We start from the raw sequence: 15853 nt of genomic DNA, 5'->3' as shown, positions 1-15853 counted from the left end.
AAAACATGGAATTAATTTCCACTGTTATGCTGATGACACTCAATTATATATCTCATCACGACCAGATGAAAACACTAACTTATCTAAATTGACAGAGTGTCTAAATGATATAAAATGCTGGATGACGTGTAATTTCCTGCTATTAAATTCAGATAAAACGGAGGTATTACTTATTGGTCCAAAAAACTACCCACAAAATCCCTTACAATACAACTTTAATTTAGAAGGATGTCCTGTTACTTTATCCACTACAGTAAAAGACCTGGGTGTTATACTAGACCGCAACTTGACTTTCGAAAATCATATTTCATATATTACAAGAACAGCCTTTTTCCACCTTAGAAACATTGCTAAGCTACGCAACATGCTATCTGTTTCTGATGCAGAAAAGTTAGTTCATGCATTCATGACCTCGAGACTAGATTACTGTAATGCTTTATTAGCTGGCTGTCCTGCATCCTCAATCAACAAGCTACAGTTAGTGCAAAATGCAGCTGCTAGAGTTCTTACTAGATCAAGGAAATATGATCATATAACACCTATTTTATCATCTCTACACTGGTTACCTATTAAGTTACGTATCAATTACAAAGTATTCCTACTGACCTATAAAGCCCTAAATGGTTTAGCTCCTGTGTATTTAACAGACCTTCTATCGCCATACAATCCATCGCGCTCTTTAAGATCACTAAATTCGAGGCTTCTGGTCATTCCTAGGATATCTAAGTCCACTAAAGGAGGGAGGGCGTTCTCGCATTTAGCTCCTAAACTCTGGAATAGCCTTCCTGATATTGTACGAGACTCAGACTCGCTGTCCCAGTTTAAAACTAGATTAAAGACGCATCTCTTTAACCAAGCATTCACTTAATGCTTAACCTTTGATACTACTGCTGAATCAGTTCGAATGCATTAACATTATGAACATCAGCTATGCTAATTATTTCCCATCTGCCTTTCTGCTGTTATCTCGGGACGCTAGTCCCGAGGTAAATAGCGTTCGTCAGCTCCAGTTTGTATCCAGCCTCTCACGGAGACTTCAGATGCCCCAACGCCTGTGAAGAGACGACTCGACGCCTGTGAAGAGATGACTCAAAGCCGGCGATATGTTATGCCATAAATTAATACTTGATTAACTAACTGTATTTTTCTATGTACATTTCCGAAATGCAATTTCTGTAAAGCTGCTTTGAGACAATGTGTATTGTGAAAAGCGCTATACAAATAAATTTGAATTGAATTGAATTGAATGTTCATATTTAATGTAATGAACTACACATGATTACTCTGCTAGGACACCCCTGCAAACTTGAGGAGAACGGACTTCATACATCTGCTAAAAAGCACCAAAACACAAGTCATTGAGCAAAAGCCTGTGTGGAGTGTTAATAGATTTTCATTTTAACTAAATATGTTCCAATAACATTAAATAGGTGAAACAGTAAACAATACTTATTTATGTGAAACTTTTAGACGTTATAATTTATACGTCTAAAAGTGACTGGGTTTCTTTGACAAAACATTCAAAATAAACAGGTTCTGCCACATAGCCTACATAATGCAGCCCAATCTGTGCCAGTCACCACCCAGTTATTTGTGAATAGTTTACTGGTCCATAGTGTGCACAGAATATTAATTCACACAGAGAAATGATCTAGTTTCCACCTTTTATCCTGGGGAAAAAACTGCCGCACATTTTTATAGCTTAATTGAGTGGTGGCATTCATTATTGAGGAGAATGGAGGAATCGTTTTTCTATTTCTGACCTTTAGTGACATCTAGTGATTCACAAACAGAACTGCAGTCAAGTCAAGTTGTTATAACAAATAGCCTGTAGTCAACATTTAATAAAAGGGAAGTCTGAAGGGCGAAGCTTAATAAAACACAACGCCAATAAATACATAGAAATACAAAATATAATAACAATAATAATAAATATCATAGGCTACAGTGACATTCGCTTATTTTAAGTGTGAATTGTCTAAATTTTATATGCACACTACATAGGATACAAATAACAATAAACAGAACGCACACTATATAAATTGTCACTTTAAATTCTAGCCTAACCTTTAAAATACATACATATTTATAAATAATCACTCTTATTGCCTATGTGGATTGTGTTGTATGCAAACACCTCCTCACATATTTACAGGTAGAGGTTTCATATCAGTTCTGTGAAATTGCAGAAACTTCCTTTGAACGAACAGGTTAGGCAACAAATATCATGTTTCTGCATGCAGCAGCGCTGAAAAGCTGAAGCTCAATTCCTCTTTCAGTCATATGTGAATATTCTTCTGGATTAAAGCCGAGCTCGACGACAGCGCGTTCACATCGGCTTGCTTCAGGTTGTTTTTCCTCGCACTTTATTTGCATACGCGTTCTCCTTTTTCCTCTTGATGTGGACCAAATTAGAACCGTGTTTCTGTTTTTAGCCCGGGTTGATATAGTGATAAGAAACTTTAAAGCAGGGGTGATGTCACTGCTCCTCAGTTTAAATCTCCTCCGTTAAAGCGCAGGTAGGTGTGTGTGTGTCTGTGTGTGTGATTCTGCGGTGGATCACATATATTTTGCTAACTTAATAGTCTTTGCTGATCATATGATTGTTTAAAAATCGATATTAGTTCCAACATAGGAACTCATTTTCACACGTTTCGAGTTTGTGTTTATTCGAATTTGTCTTACATTTTTGTTATGAACAACATGGCTTGCGCTGTTTTCATTATACGTCAAGCAAGGTTGGTATAACATGATGTATGTGGGAAGAATTTATTCTATGGTTTGCTTTCGGAGCTTTTTGTTTGACTTTTGACAGCATGTATGACTATTATTGGGGTGCTCAGTCCTGTTCCTCGAGATAAACCTTCCATTACATTTCATCTCCAACCCTAATCAAACACACCTGAACCAGCTAAATACGATCTTCAGGAACAGTATTGGGCATCGGTCTTATATCAATGTATTGAAAAGGAAAGTATTATATTTAAATTAATATAACATAAATTATTAATATATACCTATATAATCTGTCTATCAAGCTCTTTTTTTGAACCATCATTACACAAAGTTTGGGTAAACAATTGTTTAAACAATTAAACAATTGGGTAAACAAATGTTTATTATGTTACCATTTAGTAAATATTAAATAAGACTCTGTTATTTAAGATTTTACCCCCGGCTTCACAGAAGGTTTAAACTATAGTCCTGGACTAAAATGCATGTTTGAGCTGTTTTAACTGAAATAACTTACACAGACATATCTTATAATATATCAGTGCCATTGTTTTGTCTCAAGGATCAAGAAGCACACCAGTAATATTTATTTTCTAAGGCATGTTTATAAAAGCTACTTTAAATGTACTAATTGAACTAAGGCATAATCCTGAATTAATTTAAGCCCTATCTATGAAACCAGCCCTTCGTGTTTTAGTGCCTCTTTTTTAGTGCATGTTTTGCTGTTAGTTCCGGCACATTAAGCCCAACAACAAGGAATTTTTAAATGATGAATATCCTTTTGCTTAACAGATACTGAGAAACTGATAATTTATTCACCTCAAACAAAACTGAATCATAGTCACAAGTCTTCTGTCTTCAAATATATGTGATGGTTTCAGGGATTAGATCAAAGATCATCATTACTTCATCTTGTTAGATCAAATTACATCAAGTTTGATATGATTTGATTGCTTAATGGCCTTGTGGATAAGGAACGTTTTGCAGTGCACAGAAACAAACAGGTGTTTAGGAAAGTACTTTTTTGTTTGTGTTGTGTTTAAGCCTTTTAGACCAGTTGCACCGTATATATATATATATATATATATATATATATATATATATATATATATATATATATATATATATATATATATATATATATAGGTAATTTAAATAATGTAGCATGAATGAATAATATGAATATAAATATGAAACCAAACACCTATTTTTCCTGATTCTCATCTTGTAGTTAAATGCATTTGTTTCTTTTAGTGTTTGCCCAGAGAAGAGCTCATAATGAGGTGTCTGCTCTCTACCGTGGCTGTTTTTTAAACGGAGTGGACCTCATGACCACAGCGATGTCTACCAGTAAATCTGCAGCCAGAAGAGCTATTCTACAGACCTCACGGGTTACATGGAAGCCGGATCAATGTCAGATTGTTCCGATCATCAATTCTGACTCAAGTAAGTACCTGAGATGTTTGCTTGTTAGATGTTGCGCTGCTGAATGGAGGTTAATCAAGTTAGCAGCAAATGGCAACTTTCATTATCTCTTGATTCATTTTTGTCAGTGTTGTTAAAATCGAATTTCCATGGAATCATTTGTGCATCTTCACAAAAAATGCAAAGCAGTGCAGTTAACGCCCATGTAACCCTGGAGCTCTGTAATTCAGTGGATCATCCAGAACTCAGAGATACTTTTTTTTTTCTGTTTCTGGAGCAAGGTGAATGTTTCTCCTCTTTGTTTTGAACAGGGACGTGTGATGAAGACAGTGTAGAGAGCTGGCTCACGACAATCTCAGAGTAAGAGCCGAATCTCACAAGTGTTTATTTCTCCTTCATTGTGGCTTTATTTTGGGATAAATCCTCTCTGAAAGGGTTTCAGCTGTGCCTTTGTGCTATCTGTTGTAGTCATTTGAATTTCTTCCCACATTATATTCTTTAAAGCGTTTCCTCCTAGTGGTGTGGTTACTAATACAGCTCGACTTCCTTGTTTAAGGGACGGTAGGAGACCAGAGGTTGTCCTGGAGACAGCAGGTAAGATTGCACGCACACACACACACACACACACACACACACACACACACACACACACACACACACACACACACACACACACACACACACACACACACACACACACACACACACACACACACACACACACACACACACACACACACACATATAAATATAAACACACACAGTATATATTTGATTTTCTGAGACTGCCTTTGTGTTATGTAGTTATTTTACATTATATATGTATATACATTATACTTATTATAATATAATAGATTTTAAAGTAATAACAAGAATATAATCTATACAAATTATTATATTTTGTATTATTGTATTATTAATATTATAGACAAACAAGCTAATAAAATGTTGATACTCATTTGCTAGTTTTGATAGTGTGCGGGAGTTCCTTGTTTTTTAAGATTTTTGATCTACCCATTTGGTCTTTTTTCCCACGCACCTATCACCTGCAGGTGTGCGATGGTGATTGCCAATTGATTATTAATATTATAAAAATATCATATCACTGAGTGATAATTCAAATAATAATTAATGTGTTGATTATGGTGAGAAAAGATTTTAGTAAATCCAGTTGGGTTTAACAAAAGTAACTGTAGTCTGATAGTTGCTGTCTATTTCAATTTAGACTGTTTGATAAATGTGTTAAATGCTCAAAGTATATACAGAATGATCTTGTGAAACTAAGCCCGTTTAACACTGGAGCTCTAAACGTTCTATTGTGCTGGATATATCATTAATATACTGATATGATTGATTTCACAATGATTCAATTAGTCATTTATCCGTGATGGCTGACAGTGTGCTGGATTATACCATTATAATAGGTTTAGCAGGTGACTTATTTTTTCACTTTTGTAAGCTCTGTAAATACTTTATCGTAAAACACATTGCTTTGCTTTTAGTGAAGTTTGTAAGGAGAAATGAGAGCGAAGAAGATGATCTGGCACTGGGAGTGGAAGGTAAGAATTTACTGTTTTGTATTGCTTGGATCAGTTAAACTGATGAAACGAGACATATGTGCGATATGAATGAGTGACACTGTTTGGCGTCAAGGTTTGAGTTATTTATAAAAAATGTGGAGCATACAATGGCATATGGGTTTATGCGTCTGTGTCTTGGAATACATTGAACTGTTCAGAAGGCCTGTGCTAACCCTGGATTTTAAACATGGCAAACCTTTTCATACTTTCAAACACAAACACTGGCAAAGAGTGAGACAATCCAGTGCCTGCTGTCTTCTGCTTCAGGAAACATCACCTGCTACTGCATTGTTTCCAGTTACACAGAAAAGATAAGGAGTAGATAAAGCAGAGAAAGACGTGATCTTTACTTTAACATGATTTACGCAAGTACGGCATGTTCGTGGATCAACCGCCATATAGGTCTGGGCAGAAAACCACCCTATCAGATCAACGAATCCTATCAGATTTTAGAGTTAGCTTTTAGGGGCCTAAAACCTATTCTTATCAAGTTCCCTTGATTTTCAAAGTTGGTTATGGTTATAGATACACTGCAAATAAGATTCTTAGATCAAGATAGTAATGCCGAGGCACAACCCACGTAAAGTTGATAATTCCGCGAATAACTGCAATTGCAGATTTTGTACAGAGATGGCGACAAAGAGGAAAAACTATGGACTGCAGCTTTAAGTAGATTAACTCTACTTAAAAAAGCCATGCCCACTATTGCTTTTATTTTATAAGCGCTATACAAACACTGATGTTAATGCAAGTACATGTCCTACTATACGTAAAACCTTCCCATGCGTGTTCCTCGTGTTCTCTGTGCACACACAATGAGGTGTTAGGCAAATTTGAAGAGGTTAACCTTGAGCTGACCTTTAACTTTAGACACAAGATACTGTTACAGAAATCTCTTTTATGAACTCTTAAGTTAAGCTCTGACATGCTCTGACATACTGTAAATCGCAGATAAGATTCTAGAGGTATTTTTCCCCTAGTACTGAGAAATACTTTTCCAAAGAGAAGTTTAGAATCTTTGTCCACTCACATGGAAATGTATCTTTAGCCCAAATAGGACAAAATGGGGTGCTGATGGCGCAGTGGATAAGACACATGCCTTTGGCGTGACAGATCCACTGTGAGACACCAATGTGTCCCTGAGTAAGACACTTAACCCCTAGTTGCTCCAGAGGCGTGCAAACTCTGAAATATAGCAATTGTAAGTCGCTTTGGATAAAAGCGTCAGATAAATGTAAAATCTATTCAAACATTTACATTCTTGCTTGACTTCCTCATGCAGCAATTTAAGAATAAATGCAGAATACTATAAATAGTCAAATACAGTAGGATACAGAAGTGACTAAAAATACAAGATACATTAGGATGCAATAAACTAAAATCCCAAATGCATTTGTTTGCTTGCTTGCCAGACATTCCTCATATCTGTTAACATTTCTGAATGTTCATATTCACGTCGACCACCTATAGTTGTTTTCTTTCTGCTAAGTGTGCTGTCTCTCTTCAGGGTTCTGTCTTTCTTCTTAGAGTGATGTTTTCTGTCCTGGGTTCTGTCTTCCTTTTCAGGGTCACTTTGAAGGGAGTGTCTTGACTCTTGTCTGTTGTTGTTTGTTTCTCTTTTTTTCCTTGGAAAAGTTGGTTGCCTCCGATGAATTCTATGAATTTCTTGTTCAAGTTCAGTCAGTTGTGCTGTCAGACACTCCCCTTCAAGTGAATGAGGTGCTTTGGTTTCGTAACACAGTTTCAATGAAAGGTACAGGACGGAATGGACTGTTTCTCTTGGGAATAAGGAGATATTAAACAAAGATGCTGGTTTAGGAAAATAAGTTGGGCACTGTGGATCCGGGTCCTCTTTTAAGAAGACATCGGTGTGCCCCTGACAACATGCTGAAGTCTTCTGTGCAGTTGTTTATGAGAAGACAGGAACATCAAAACAACAAGGAAGAATATTGACCTAATATAGTTACTGCACAGCGGTCTGGAGGGTCTAATTGAAAACGCAGATGTTTCTCATCTTTAAATGAACTCTGTTTCTTCTGTGTTTGATGCAGCATCTTTATATGGCAAACGCTCTCTCAGGAATGTACAAGATATTCTGAGGTAAGAAAACATTTAATATATTTACTGTGTTTTATTGAGCACATTCCATTTGTAACTTGAATAACTTTGACTTTTGACAAAACTTGGATCTGGCCGATATGATAAGCTGATAATTATTTTCATGTTATGCAGAAGATAAAAATCGTACACTATTTTGTTTAAATAAATCAAAACTAAATACAATTGTTTTCACACAATTTTACAGTATGAAAAATGGATATTCATTTTGGGATTTGCTAAAGATTACATTGTTTTATTAATGTTTCAAACATTAACTTTAAGTGAGTGTTAGATAACAACAAAGGTAATAAATCTAAACATAAAAATAGGATAAATGCATAATTTTAAATATCCAATATGGTACTGATATAATGTGTATTCCTAGTTATAAATTTTGTCATCAATTTCAGAACATTTTTATTAAAATGAATAAAGAATTTAGAATGTTTCCTATTTTGTAACAGGACTGTCATCTATCCACTGTTCATTTGCTGTATATATACATATGTATGTATGTATATATGTATGTACATATATATGTGTGTATGTACATATGTATGTATGTATATATACATACACATTGTACATCGGTGTTACACCAATGCGTGGGAAATTGCCTGAAGTGGTACATTTGTTATATGAATGTGTACTATGTACATGTGTTTATATAGTCTATATATCAGACAAAGTACTTTTTTAAGTGTGTATATGTGCGTGATGTAGGCTTGTTCAGGCACCTGCCAGAAACCTTAGTCATATTTCCCATGCAAATGCTGATTTGTTGACATGCCACCACATGGGCTGCTGGGCTGGTTTGCATGAGGTGGAATGTCACTGATGGGGCAATGAGGCAGGGGAAGAACGATTCAAACCAGAAATGGGTGAGACGGAGGAAAGCATGCAGAAGGATTTGGATGTGTAGGAAGGGCTGGTCAGCAGTGTTTGGTTTCTTTACCTGGGGTTTGCTGATGTCATCCACTCACAGGTCATCTCTAGATTCTCCTGGTCTGTCCAGATGGAACAGTTTTGCATCGACTGTCTCGATACCATCTGATGTCAGGTCAGAACTCCTCAACTACCTTCCCCACCTGTCAATCATTCACTTTAAGACTTTGGTTTATTGATATTCATACTAATGTTGTTGTTGTTTTTTTGTAGTGTAATGGACGTGTTGAACGTACTAAAGGATGACCCTGAAGAATTGTTGCTTGATTTGGGTTTCGGCACTGAGGAGCCTGACATCACTGGGAGAATCCCGGCCCGATTCCTCAATTACGAGTCCAGCGCTCGTGGCATTAGCTATCAGCTCTTTCTGGAATCTCAGCAGAACCGAATGGATGTTGAAAATGCGGATGTCAGCAGTAAGCAAGTTTCCTAAAGTTCACACAAAAATGGAATAATGAGTTATTTACTCAACCTCATATTGTTCCCAATCCCAAACCATATGACTTTCTTTCTTCCGTGGAACTCTGAATAGGAATTTCTGTGAAATTTCTGAATAATATCAAGGCCATGTATTGTGTATAAGGAAAGTGAATGAAGATTGAGCTCCAAAATGAAAGAAGCTACAGCATATGAATTGTTTTCGCTATATATTAAAAGTCTTCAGAAGTCATGCATTAGTTTTGTTTGAGAAACAAGCATTAAAAGATGCTTTTCATGCTTTTTGAGCATCTCCAGTTCAAATTTATTGTAAAATCTTGGCAAAAATGTCAATTAAAATGTCTCTTTTTTTGTTCCATAGAAGATATAAAGTCTTACACATTTTTTTGGGAGAGAATTAACCTTTTACATCCATGGAACCTTTTCAATGCACAAATGGTTCTTTTTTACTGTAAAGTGTTTTTTAGTATGAAATGTTCTAAGAAGAAAACAAATGGTTATTTTAAGAACTCTTCACTGAAAAGTTCTTTGGGAAACCAAAATTGATCTTCTGTGGCCTCACTGCAAAACCCCCCTTTGAAACCTTAATTAAAAAAATTCATAGATATTCAGGAGGTTGAAAGTGGTTTAAATATAATTTGTGAAATGGCAAAACGATAAGTGACATTCATTTCCTGTGTAGATGCAATATGTTGAAAGTCTGATTAGCAGAGTTATGCAAGTCAAGAATCTTGAAGTTCTCTATCTCTTTTCCTATCGCCGTTCAGATAGGTTCAGACAGCTCGAGGTTCTTCAACAGGTCACGACGACGTTCTCCTCTCTGGTTGGTGCTCAGGATGCAGACACATCTACAGCTTCCCAGATGTCTGCAGAGGCCCGGGAGAGGAGAAAACGTATGGCCGTGATTCTGCGTAGAGCCTCCAAAAAGAGCCTCAGCCAAGCCCGAACGTCACAGAACCAGCACACCACCCCTTCCGTGACCTCCTCAGCCCCATCCGGCCCAGAATCCACTGGCACACCAAAAGCAGATAAAAGAAACCCTTCAAAACGCACAAGGATGTCGGACAATAATCTCTTCCCTCTGAAAGAGGAGCAGAGTGTTAATTCGGAGGCACCTGAGCCGGTTCTAAACAGCCCGACAGCAAGAGGAACATCAGATCTTCAGAAACTCAACTTTGTCCCTTCAACTGAGGGAAGTCTGCAACGACCTATTGAATCTTTCGATCTGGAAGAGGTATTAAGTCTGCAGTGATATCCCCTGTATGTACTTACACATTGTTCCTTTTCTAATGTTAATGACTGTTTTCCAGATCCAGAGTTTTGATGAAGGAAGCATTCCTGGGAGCTGCAATGGCCCAGTGGATCCTGGAGGTGCATGTCTTTTTTTTATATTTATTTTTTTTAAACCCTAAAACTGCAGAGTAACATGCTCACAACCCCTTAGAACACCGTAGCAACCACATAGCGACCACCCTGCAATTGTAGTGGCGAGTTTTGTACAGGCTAACACCTGTACTACTTACATACACAAACATAAACTTTTATTTGAGATGTTCCTTTTACTTCTTGAAAAGCGAAAGTTTTTAAAGCCACTTTGGGTTCAAATAATTTACATGGAACCATTTCCATTTCTGATATTAGGCAAATGGCTCATGAGATTGCTCAGTCATTTTCATGTGTGCAGTAGGCTACATGCTGTACAGCTGATGTAATGTTCACCTCAGTTATGTGGAAAAAATTAACTTGTTTGTTTAGTCTGATCAAGAGGTTTTAGTGTCATTGTGATATGCGCTTGTGATATGTGACGCATGCCAATGGCTCTTATTTCCGTGTAGGTGAGCGAATTGGGTCTTACGTGATGAGAACAAACAGCTGTCAGTCTGACAGCAGTGGCTTCCTAGAGGAGCCCTTCATACCTGCGCTGTCCCAGCAGAACAACCCTGGACCAGAGCTCATGAAGGTAACACATGTTTCAGCTCACTCTTTCTTTACATATTGCAGAGGGCCAAGCATCTGTATTAATGGTGGTGCCATCGAGTAGTTTTTATCAGCCATTATGTTGCCCTCCACCAAGGACAGCAAGCCAATTATGTTTATTTACTTCTCCATTCAAAGATTACATGAACATATGAACTTGTGAAATTACTGTAGTTACTGTATTTTTAGTCAAATATATTCAGCCTTGGCAAGGGTAAAAGAGACTTCTTTTAAAACTTTTAAATGGTAGTGTAATTCATATTGCTTGTGGTGCATAAATTATTTGCAGCAGCTTTACCCAGTAAAGGTAGATGTAACTAATGTGTGGAAGAAATTTTTATTGGTCAAATTGATCTATGAATGCTATATATACATATATATATATATATATATATATATATATATATATATATATATATATATATATATGGTACTATTATTATATTCTTTGAGGTACCTTGGTAAATACCCTGGTAAATTAATATCATAATCACTCCTTAGTACTTTACTTTTTTATAAGGGATGACATCCATATTTTAAAAAGGTCACAATTTACTGCATCATGAGTGGGCTACCAATATTGTCTGAAACCATGCTGAGTCCATCTGACAACAGAGCGTTTATGAAACCTGTTTGGAAACAATATCTGTAGCTGTTGTATTCATTATTTTTGCTGTTACATTTGGTGTTGCTACTGAAGCAGGAATCACGAATTGGCCCTTTAAGGATATTTACCACATGCTTGGGTGTGTTTATGAATATTTGTTTGATTTCTTGTGCTCTTTCTTCTTTTTTGCAGATGCTGAATGCAATATCACAAGATAGCACAGAAGGTCAACAGAAGAGATCAGAACAGCGAGAGGCGGAGGATCTCTCCACATATGGACAGAACTTTGAAATGCAGTCGAACCAAAAACACTCCCCTACGACACACTCTGGAAAAACTGCAGACTCTGGAAATATATTTGACTCCGAGTCGGGAGAATTGAAGAAAATAATGACTGAAAAAGAATACTCTTTGTCATCAGATTTTAGTAAAGTTAGCAATAATGATATTTACACTCTAGCATACTTTGTTCAAATGGACCCTGTTGGTTATCAGACTGAAATTCGTACCAGAACGCAAGGATCAGAGAATCCAGGCCGACACGTTTATAGGGAAGGCATGTCCCTGTTTGAGGAACTGAAAACCGCTGAGACAAACTCACGCTTGTGTCCTACTGATCTGAGGACAGATGTTATTGAAAATGACAGCTTTACAAATCATTTCGAGGTAGGCGAACGAGATCCGGTTATCCTGATGCAGGAAAATCCGGCCTCTACCCAGAGCAAAACCATTACCTCTGATGATACTTCTGGACACAATTCCTCCACTGCGCTTAAACTTAGGAGAGAATCTTTCTCCAGGAGGTCCTGTTCGGACATGGTCACGGATAATGACTCGGGAACAGCACAGACACCCACAACACACACGCCATTCACATCTGTGGACACATCTACTCCTCACTTGTGGAACTCTGTGGAATATTCTGGCGATCTTGGAGGTTTGCGCACGCGGTCAATATCTCTGGACACGGGACTGTCATATGAGGAGGAGGATCACAAATTGCAGGGAGCATTGTGGGCAGGGACACAGCGATGTTTCCATTGCGGGACTCAAATCAACTACGACAACAGCTGGGCAAAACCTCAACCTGAGCTGTCCTCCAGTCTGCCTGTAAGTAAAATTGCTCTACAAATAATCATTATCCTACACTATGACAGACATGTTTGAGGAAAATTCCTATTATGCTGTATATTGTACATTTTAAATGATTAGGAATGCTCAATATATATATAGGTAAAATATTGATTATTGGTTGATATTGCATTTTTTTAAATAATCTTATCAATATTGGTAAGTATTAAATATTTAATTGTTCAAGCTCATTTTCCCTATTTTTATCATCTTTAAAAGGTGTGATGCCTAAATTAAAGTGTAGCATTTATAACTGTTTAATTTATTTAGATAAAATTTTATGATGCATTTTAAAACCATTCATTTAATGATTATCAGTCTTAACGTACTGTAAATCATTATTGTCTTTTCGTTATCGGACAGAATTTTGTTCTTGGTGTGTCCTTATGCATCAATGGTCTCATTCATGAAAATCATTCTTTGTTCATTAGAGATTGACAGAATTTTTTTATTTTTTATAACCGATATGTGCATGTTTATGTGGCCAATAACCGATATGCAGAACCGATATTTATTTACTGTTACACTTCTGTTTTTGACACAATGATTACAACACCACTGAACTGAACAAATAATTTTATTTTTAACAATTTTGTCAATATCACTCCCTCCTGGCATACAAAACAAAACAACTCCTATTTATACACCAGTAAATAGAGCAGTCTGAAAGAGTGCAAAAAATAAAAAAATAAAGTGGTCTGTTACTAAAGTGTCTTTTTTTAGAATAAAAGCTTTGATGAGGTAAACAAACAGGTAAGCTAAATGAAGCACAAAAATAGTCCTAATCATTTAAACCATTTTAACATAAAATGTTGCGTTCGCAATACGTAGGCAGTTTACAAATATATTTCTGCGTAACCATTTTTGTAATAAGTTGTTACACATAAACTTGTTGTGCTTTTTCATGAATGAGGCCCATTGTCTTTAAATGTGGTTTGACCAAGCTCATCCTGATTGATGTTGGAGGAGCTCCTCATTTGAAGTATAGAGTTGCATGGGTTCTTTACCACTCTGAGTTTCCTCTGATTTTAAGAACAAATTAAGATTAAACATTTCTATTTCTGGAAAAAACTCTCCTACCCCTTAAACATCTGAGATTAAAAGCTTTGTGCTTTCTGCTTATGTTTAATGAGGTTCATTTGAATTTGTATAGTTCATTTGCATGTGTAATGGAAAACAGTAGCGAACACCGACCACTTCAGAATCTTCACAGCATTTAAGTACACACACACGAAAACCCCCTTTACGCAAATCCTCAATTTTTCTAAAATATATTTTCCTTTTTCATTTTAAGTTAAAGATTTTTAAGGTTTAGTAATTTTGTCGTGTTTTTCCTTCTTTTGTCTATATAATTATTATTTCTTTATTTTTTTCTTGGTTTTAACTTTAATATCCCTGGTTGACCAGTTGGACTACCAGCTTATGGTACTAATGTCAATATGGAAGCACACCATGATCACATGTAACACTTGTGGATCACTTCGGTTAAGATGTGCTGACCATGTACTAACCCGCTGTTACACCAGCTGTTATGCACCCTTTAAAGACCACATTTTTCCTGGTTATGGAATGTATCTGTCCCAGCAACAATATCCTTCTTTTTCACTTTCTAGTACTCTCTGGATGAGCTTGAAGACATGGTGAAATGTTTGAGAAAGTTCCGAACAGTTCTGACGGAAATTGAAACGAGAATAGAAGAGGAACAAGCATCCGTGCTCGGATCTCTCTCAGACTCCCACAGGTGAACTTTACTGCCACTATGGATATCTCACTGATTTTATAGTGTTCCTCAATAGGACGTACTTTGCAGTGTTTAAAACTGATTTTGTGTTTTAGGGAGGAAGTGGAAGATGTTTTGAGGCTACGAGCAGCTGTCAAACAGGAAGCTGGGACGCTTGAAGAGCAGCTGTCCGATCTGGTGCATCACTATGATGGTAGCATCAAAATGGTATTTAATCTATTCATATACGCTAAATATATGGTTTATGGGAAATAAACTAGGGCTTGGGGCAAAAATGCCACAGAAGTTGACAAAAATGTTCCTCAAAAAGAGCAAAACTCTTTCACTTTGTTACCAACCAACATCCTTCAGCAGTGAAATGTATTGAACGGACAACAGAACAGCTTTTGTTTTTATCTCTGTACTGTTATGCTTATAGAAGCTGAATCGGCTCATGGATGAACAGTCACAGCTGTGCACCCAACTGCGAATTACACCCTCTAATACACCCTATTCAGAACCCACCTCGACCAGGAGTGTGGCTATTCAATGCTGCCTGCTGCCCGTGACGTCCGGTCCACAGAGATGTGTTCATCATCACTGCACCTGTCATGGGAATCAGGGAGCAGCATGTCGAGATCCACACCGGTTCCCTTGTCAAACCCAGTGGGAGGCCAATTGCAAACCAGACAGGCTGGACTTAGTAGCTTTTATTAAAAGTGTAAGAAATATCTTATACCCTCATTGTAATAATGGATCTGACAATGGTTAAAATGCTAGTGTTGATAACTGTGCACTTTTATCTTTCAGCTGAAAAATTCATTACAACATTCAATCAACAGTAACTCACTGGAATAAGAAGGTTTGCATTATTTTCAATTCAGTTTCTGTTGACATTTTTCATGAGATATTGTTAATGTCTATATCTGATCAAATTTAACTAAAAGACAAAAAAATTTTTGCGATTTGAACCTAATTATTATTATTTTTTTTAAATGCAGACAAAATAAAAAATGAATAATTCTGGTCTTTCCTTTGTTTTGTTGTTGTAATGTAGCCAATGCAGTGATGAAGACCTGAAGATCCTTATCAGTTTTTGCAAGTCATTTATACAGTGAAGTGCTGACTCTTGAGTTCAGAACTAATAAATAATCATGTATATAAATCATTATCGTGTGTCCAGATGAGTTAATGTGC

At 36.7% G+C, this 15853-nt stretch overlaps 1 protein-coding gene across 10 annotated transcripts in view; it reads left to right on the top strand.

Moving 5' to 3' along the window:
- itprid1 (ITPR interacting domain containing 1) overlaps positions 1-15824 on the top strand; it is a 20302-nt gene extending 4478 nt beyond the window's left edge. The window contains exons 1-18 of one of the 10 annotated variants that reach the window (XM_077245158.1): positions 2243-2348; positions 2436-2519; positions 3988-4179; positions 4470-4518; positions 4715-4752; positions 5661-5717; positions 7790-7838; positions 8824-8898; positions 8997-9199; positions 9989-10455; positions 10532-10592; positions 11057-11181; positions 11998-12915; positions 14550-14677; positions 14773-14884; positions 15096-15377; positions 15467-15518; positions 15714-15824. In XM_077245158.1, the coding sequence (XP_077101273.1) occupies positions 4062-4179; positions 4470-4518; positions 4715-4752; positions 5661-5717; positions 7790-7838; positions 8824-8898; positions 8997-9199; positions 9989-10455; positions 10532-10592; positions 11057-11181; positions 11998-12915; positions 14550-14677; positions 14773-14884; positions 15096-15377; positions 15467-15514 (2730 nt within the window). In that variant the 5' untranslated portion in view covers positions 2243-2348; positions 2436-2519; positions 3988-4061 and the 3' untranslated portion in view covers positions 15515-15518; positions 15714-15824. Of the gene's footprint in view, positions 1-2213; positions 2520-2671; positions 2739-3987; positions 4180-4469; positions 4519-4714; positions 4753-5660; positions 5718-7789; positions 7839-8823; positions 8899-8996; positions 9200-9988; positions 10456-10531; positions 10593-11056; positions 11182-11997; positions 12916-14549; positions 14678-14772; positions 14885-15095; positions 15378-15466; positions 15519-15705 lie in introns of those variants that run through there. The other 9 variants (XR_013207333.1, XM_077245153.1, XM_077245154.1 and 6 more) reach the window with 9 other exon arrangements.
- Positions 15825-15853: the final 29 nt, after the last annotated feature.

The sequence above is a fragment of the Siphateles boraxobius genome, unplaced genomic scaffold (genome assembly GCF_051911475.1).
Source record: "Siphateles boraxobius isolate OS27281-9 unplaced genomic scaffold, OSU_SipBor_1 26, whole genome shotgun sequence".
NCBI lineage: Eukaryota > Metazoa > Chordata > Actinopteri > Cypriniformes > Leuciscidae > Siphateles > Siphateles boraxobius.
This window is presented reverse-complemented; position numbering and strand designations above follow the sequence as displayed.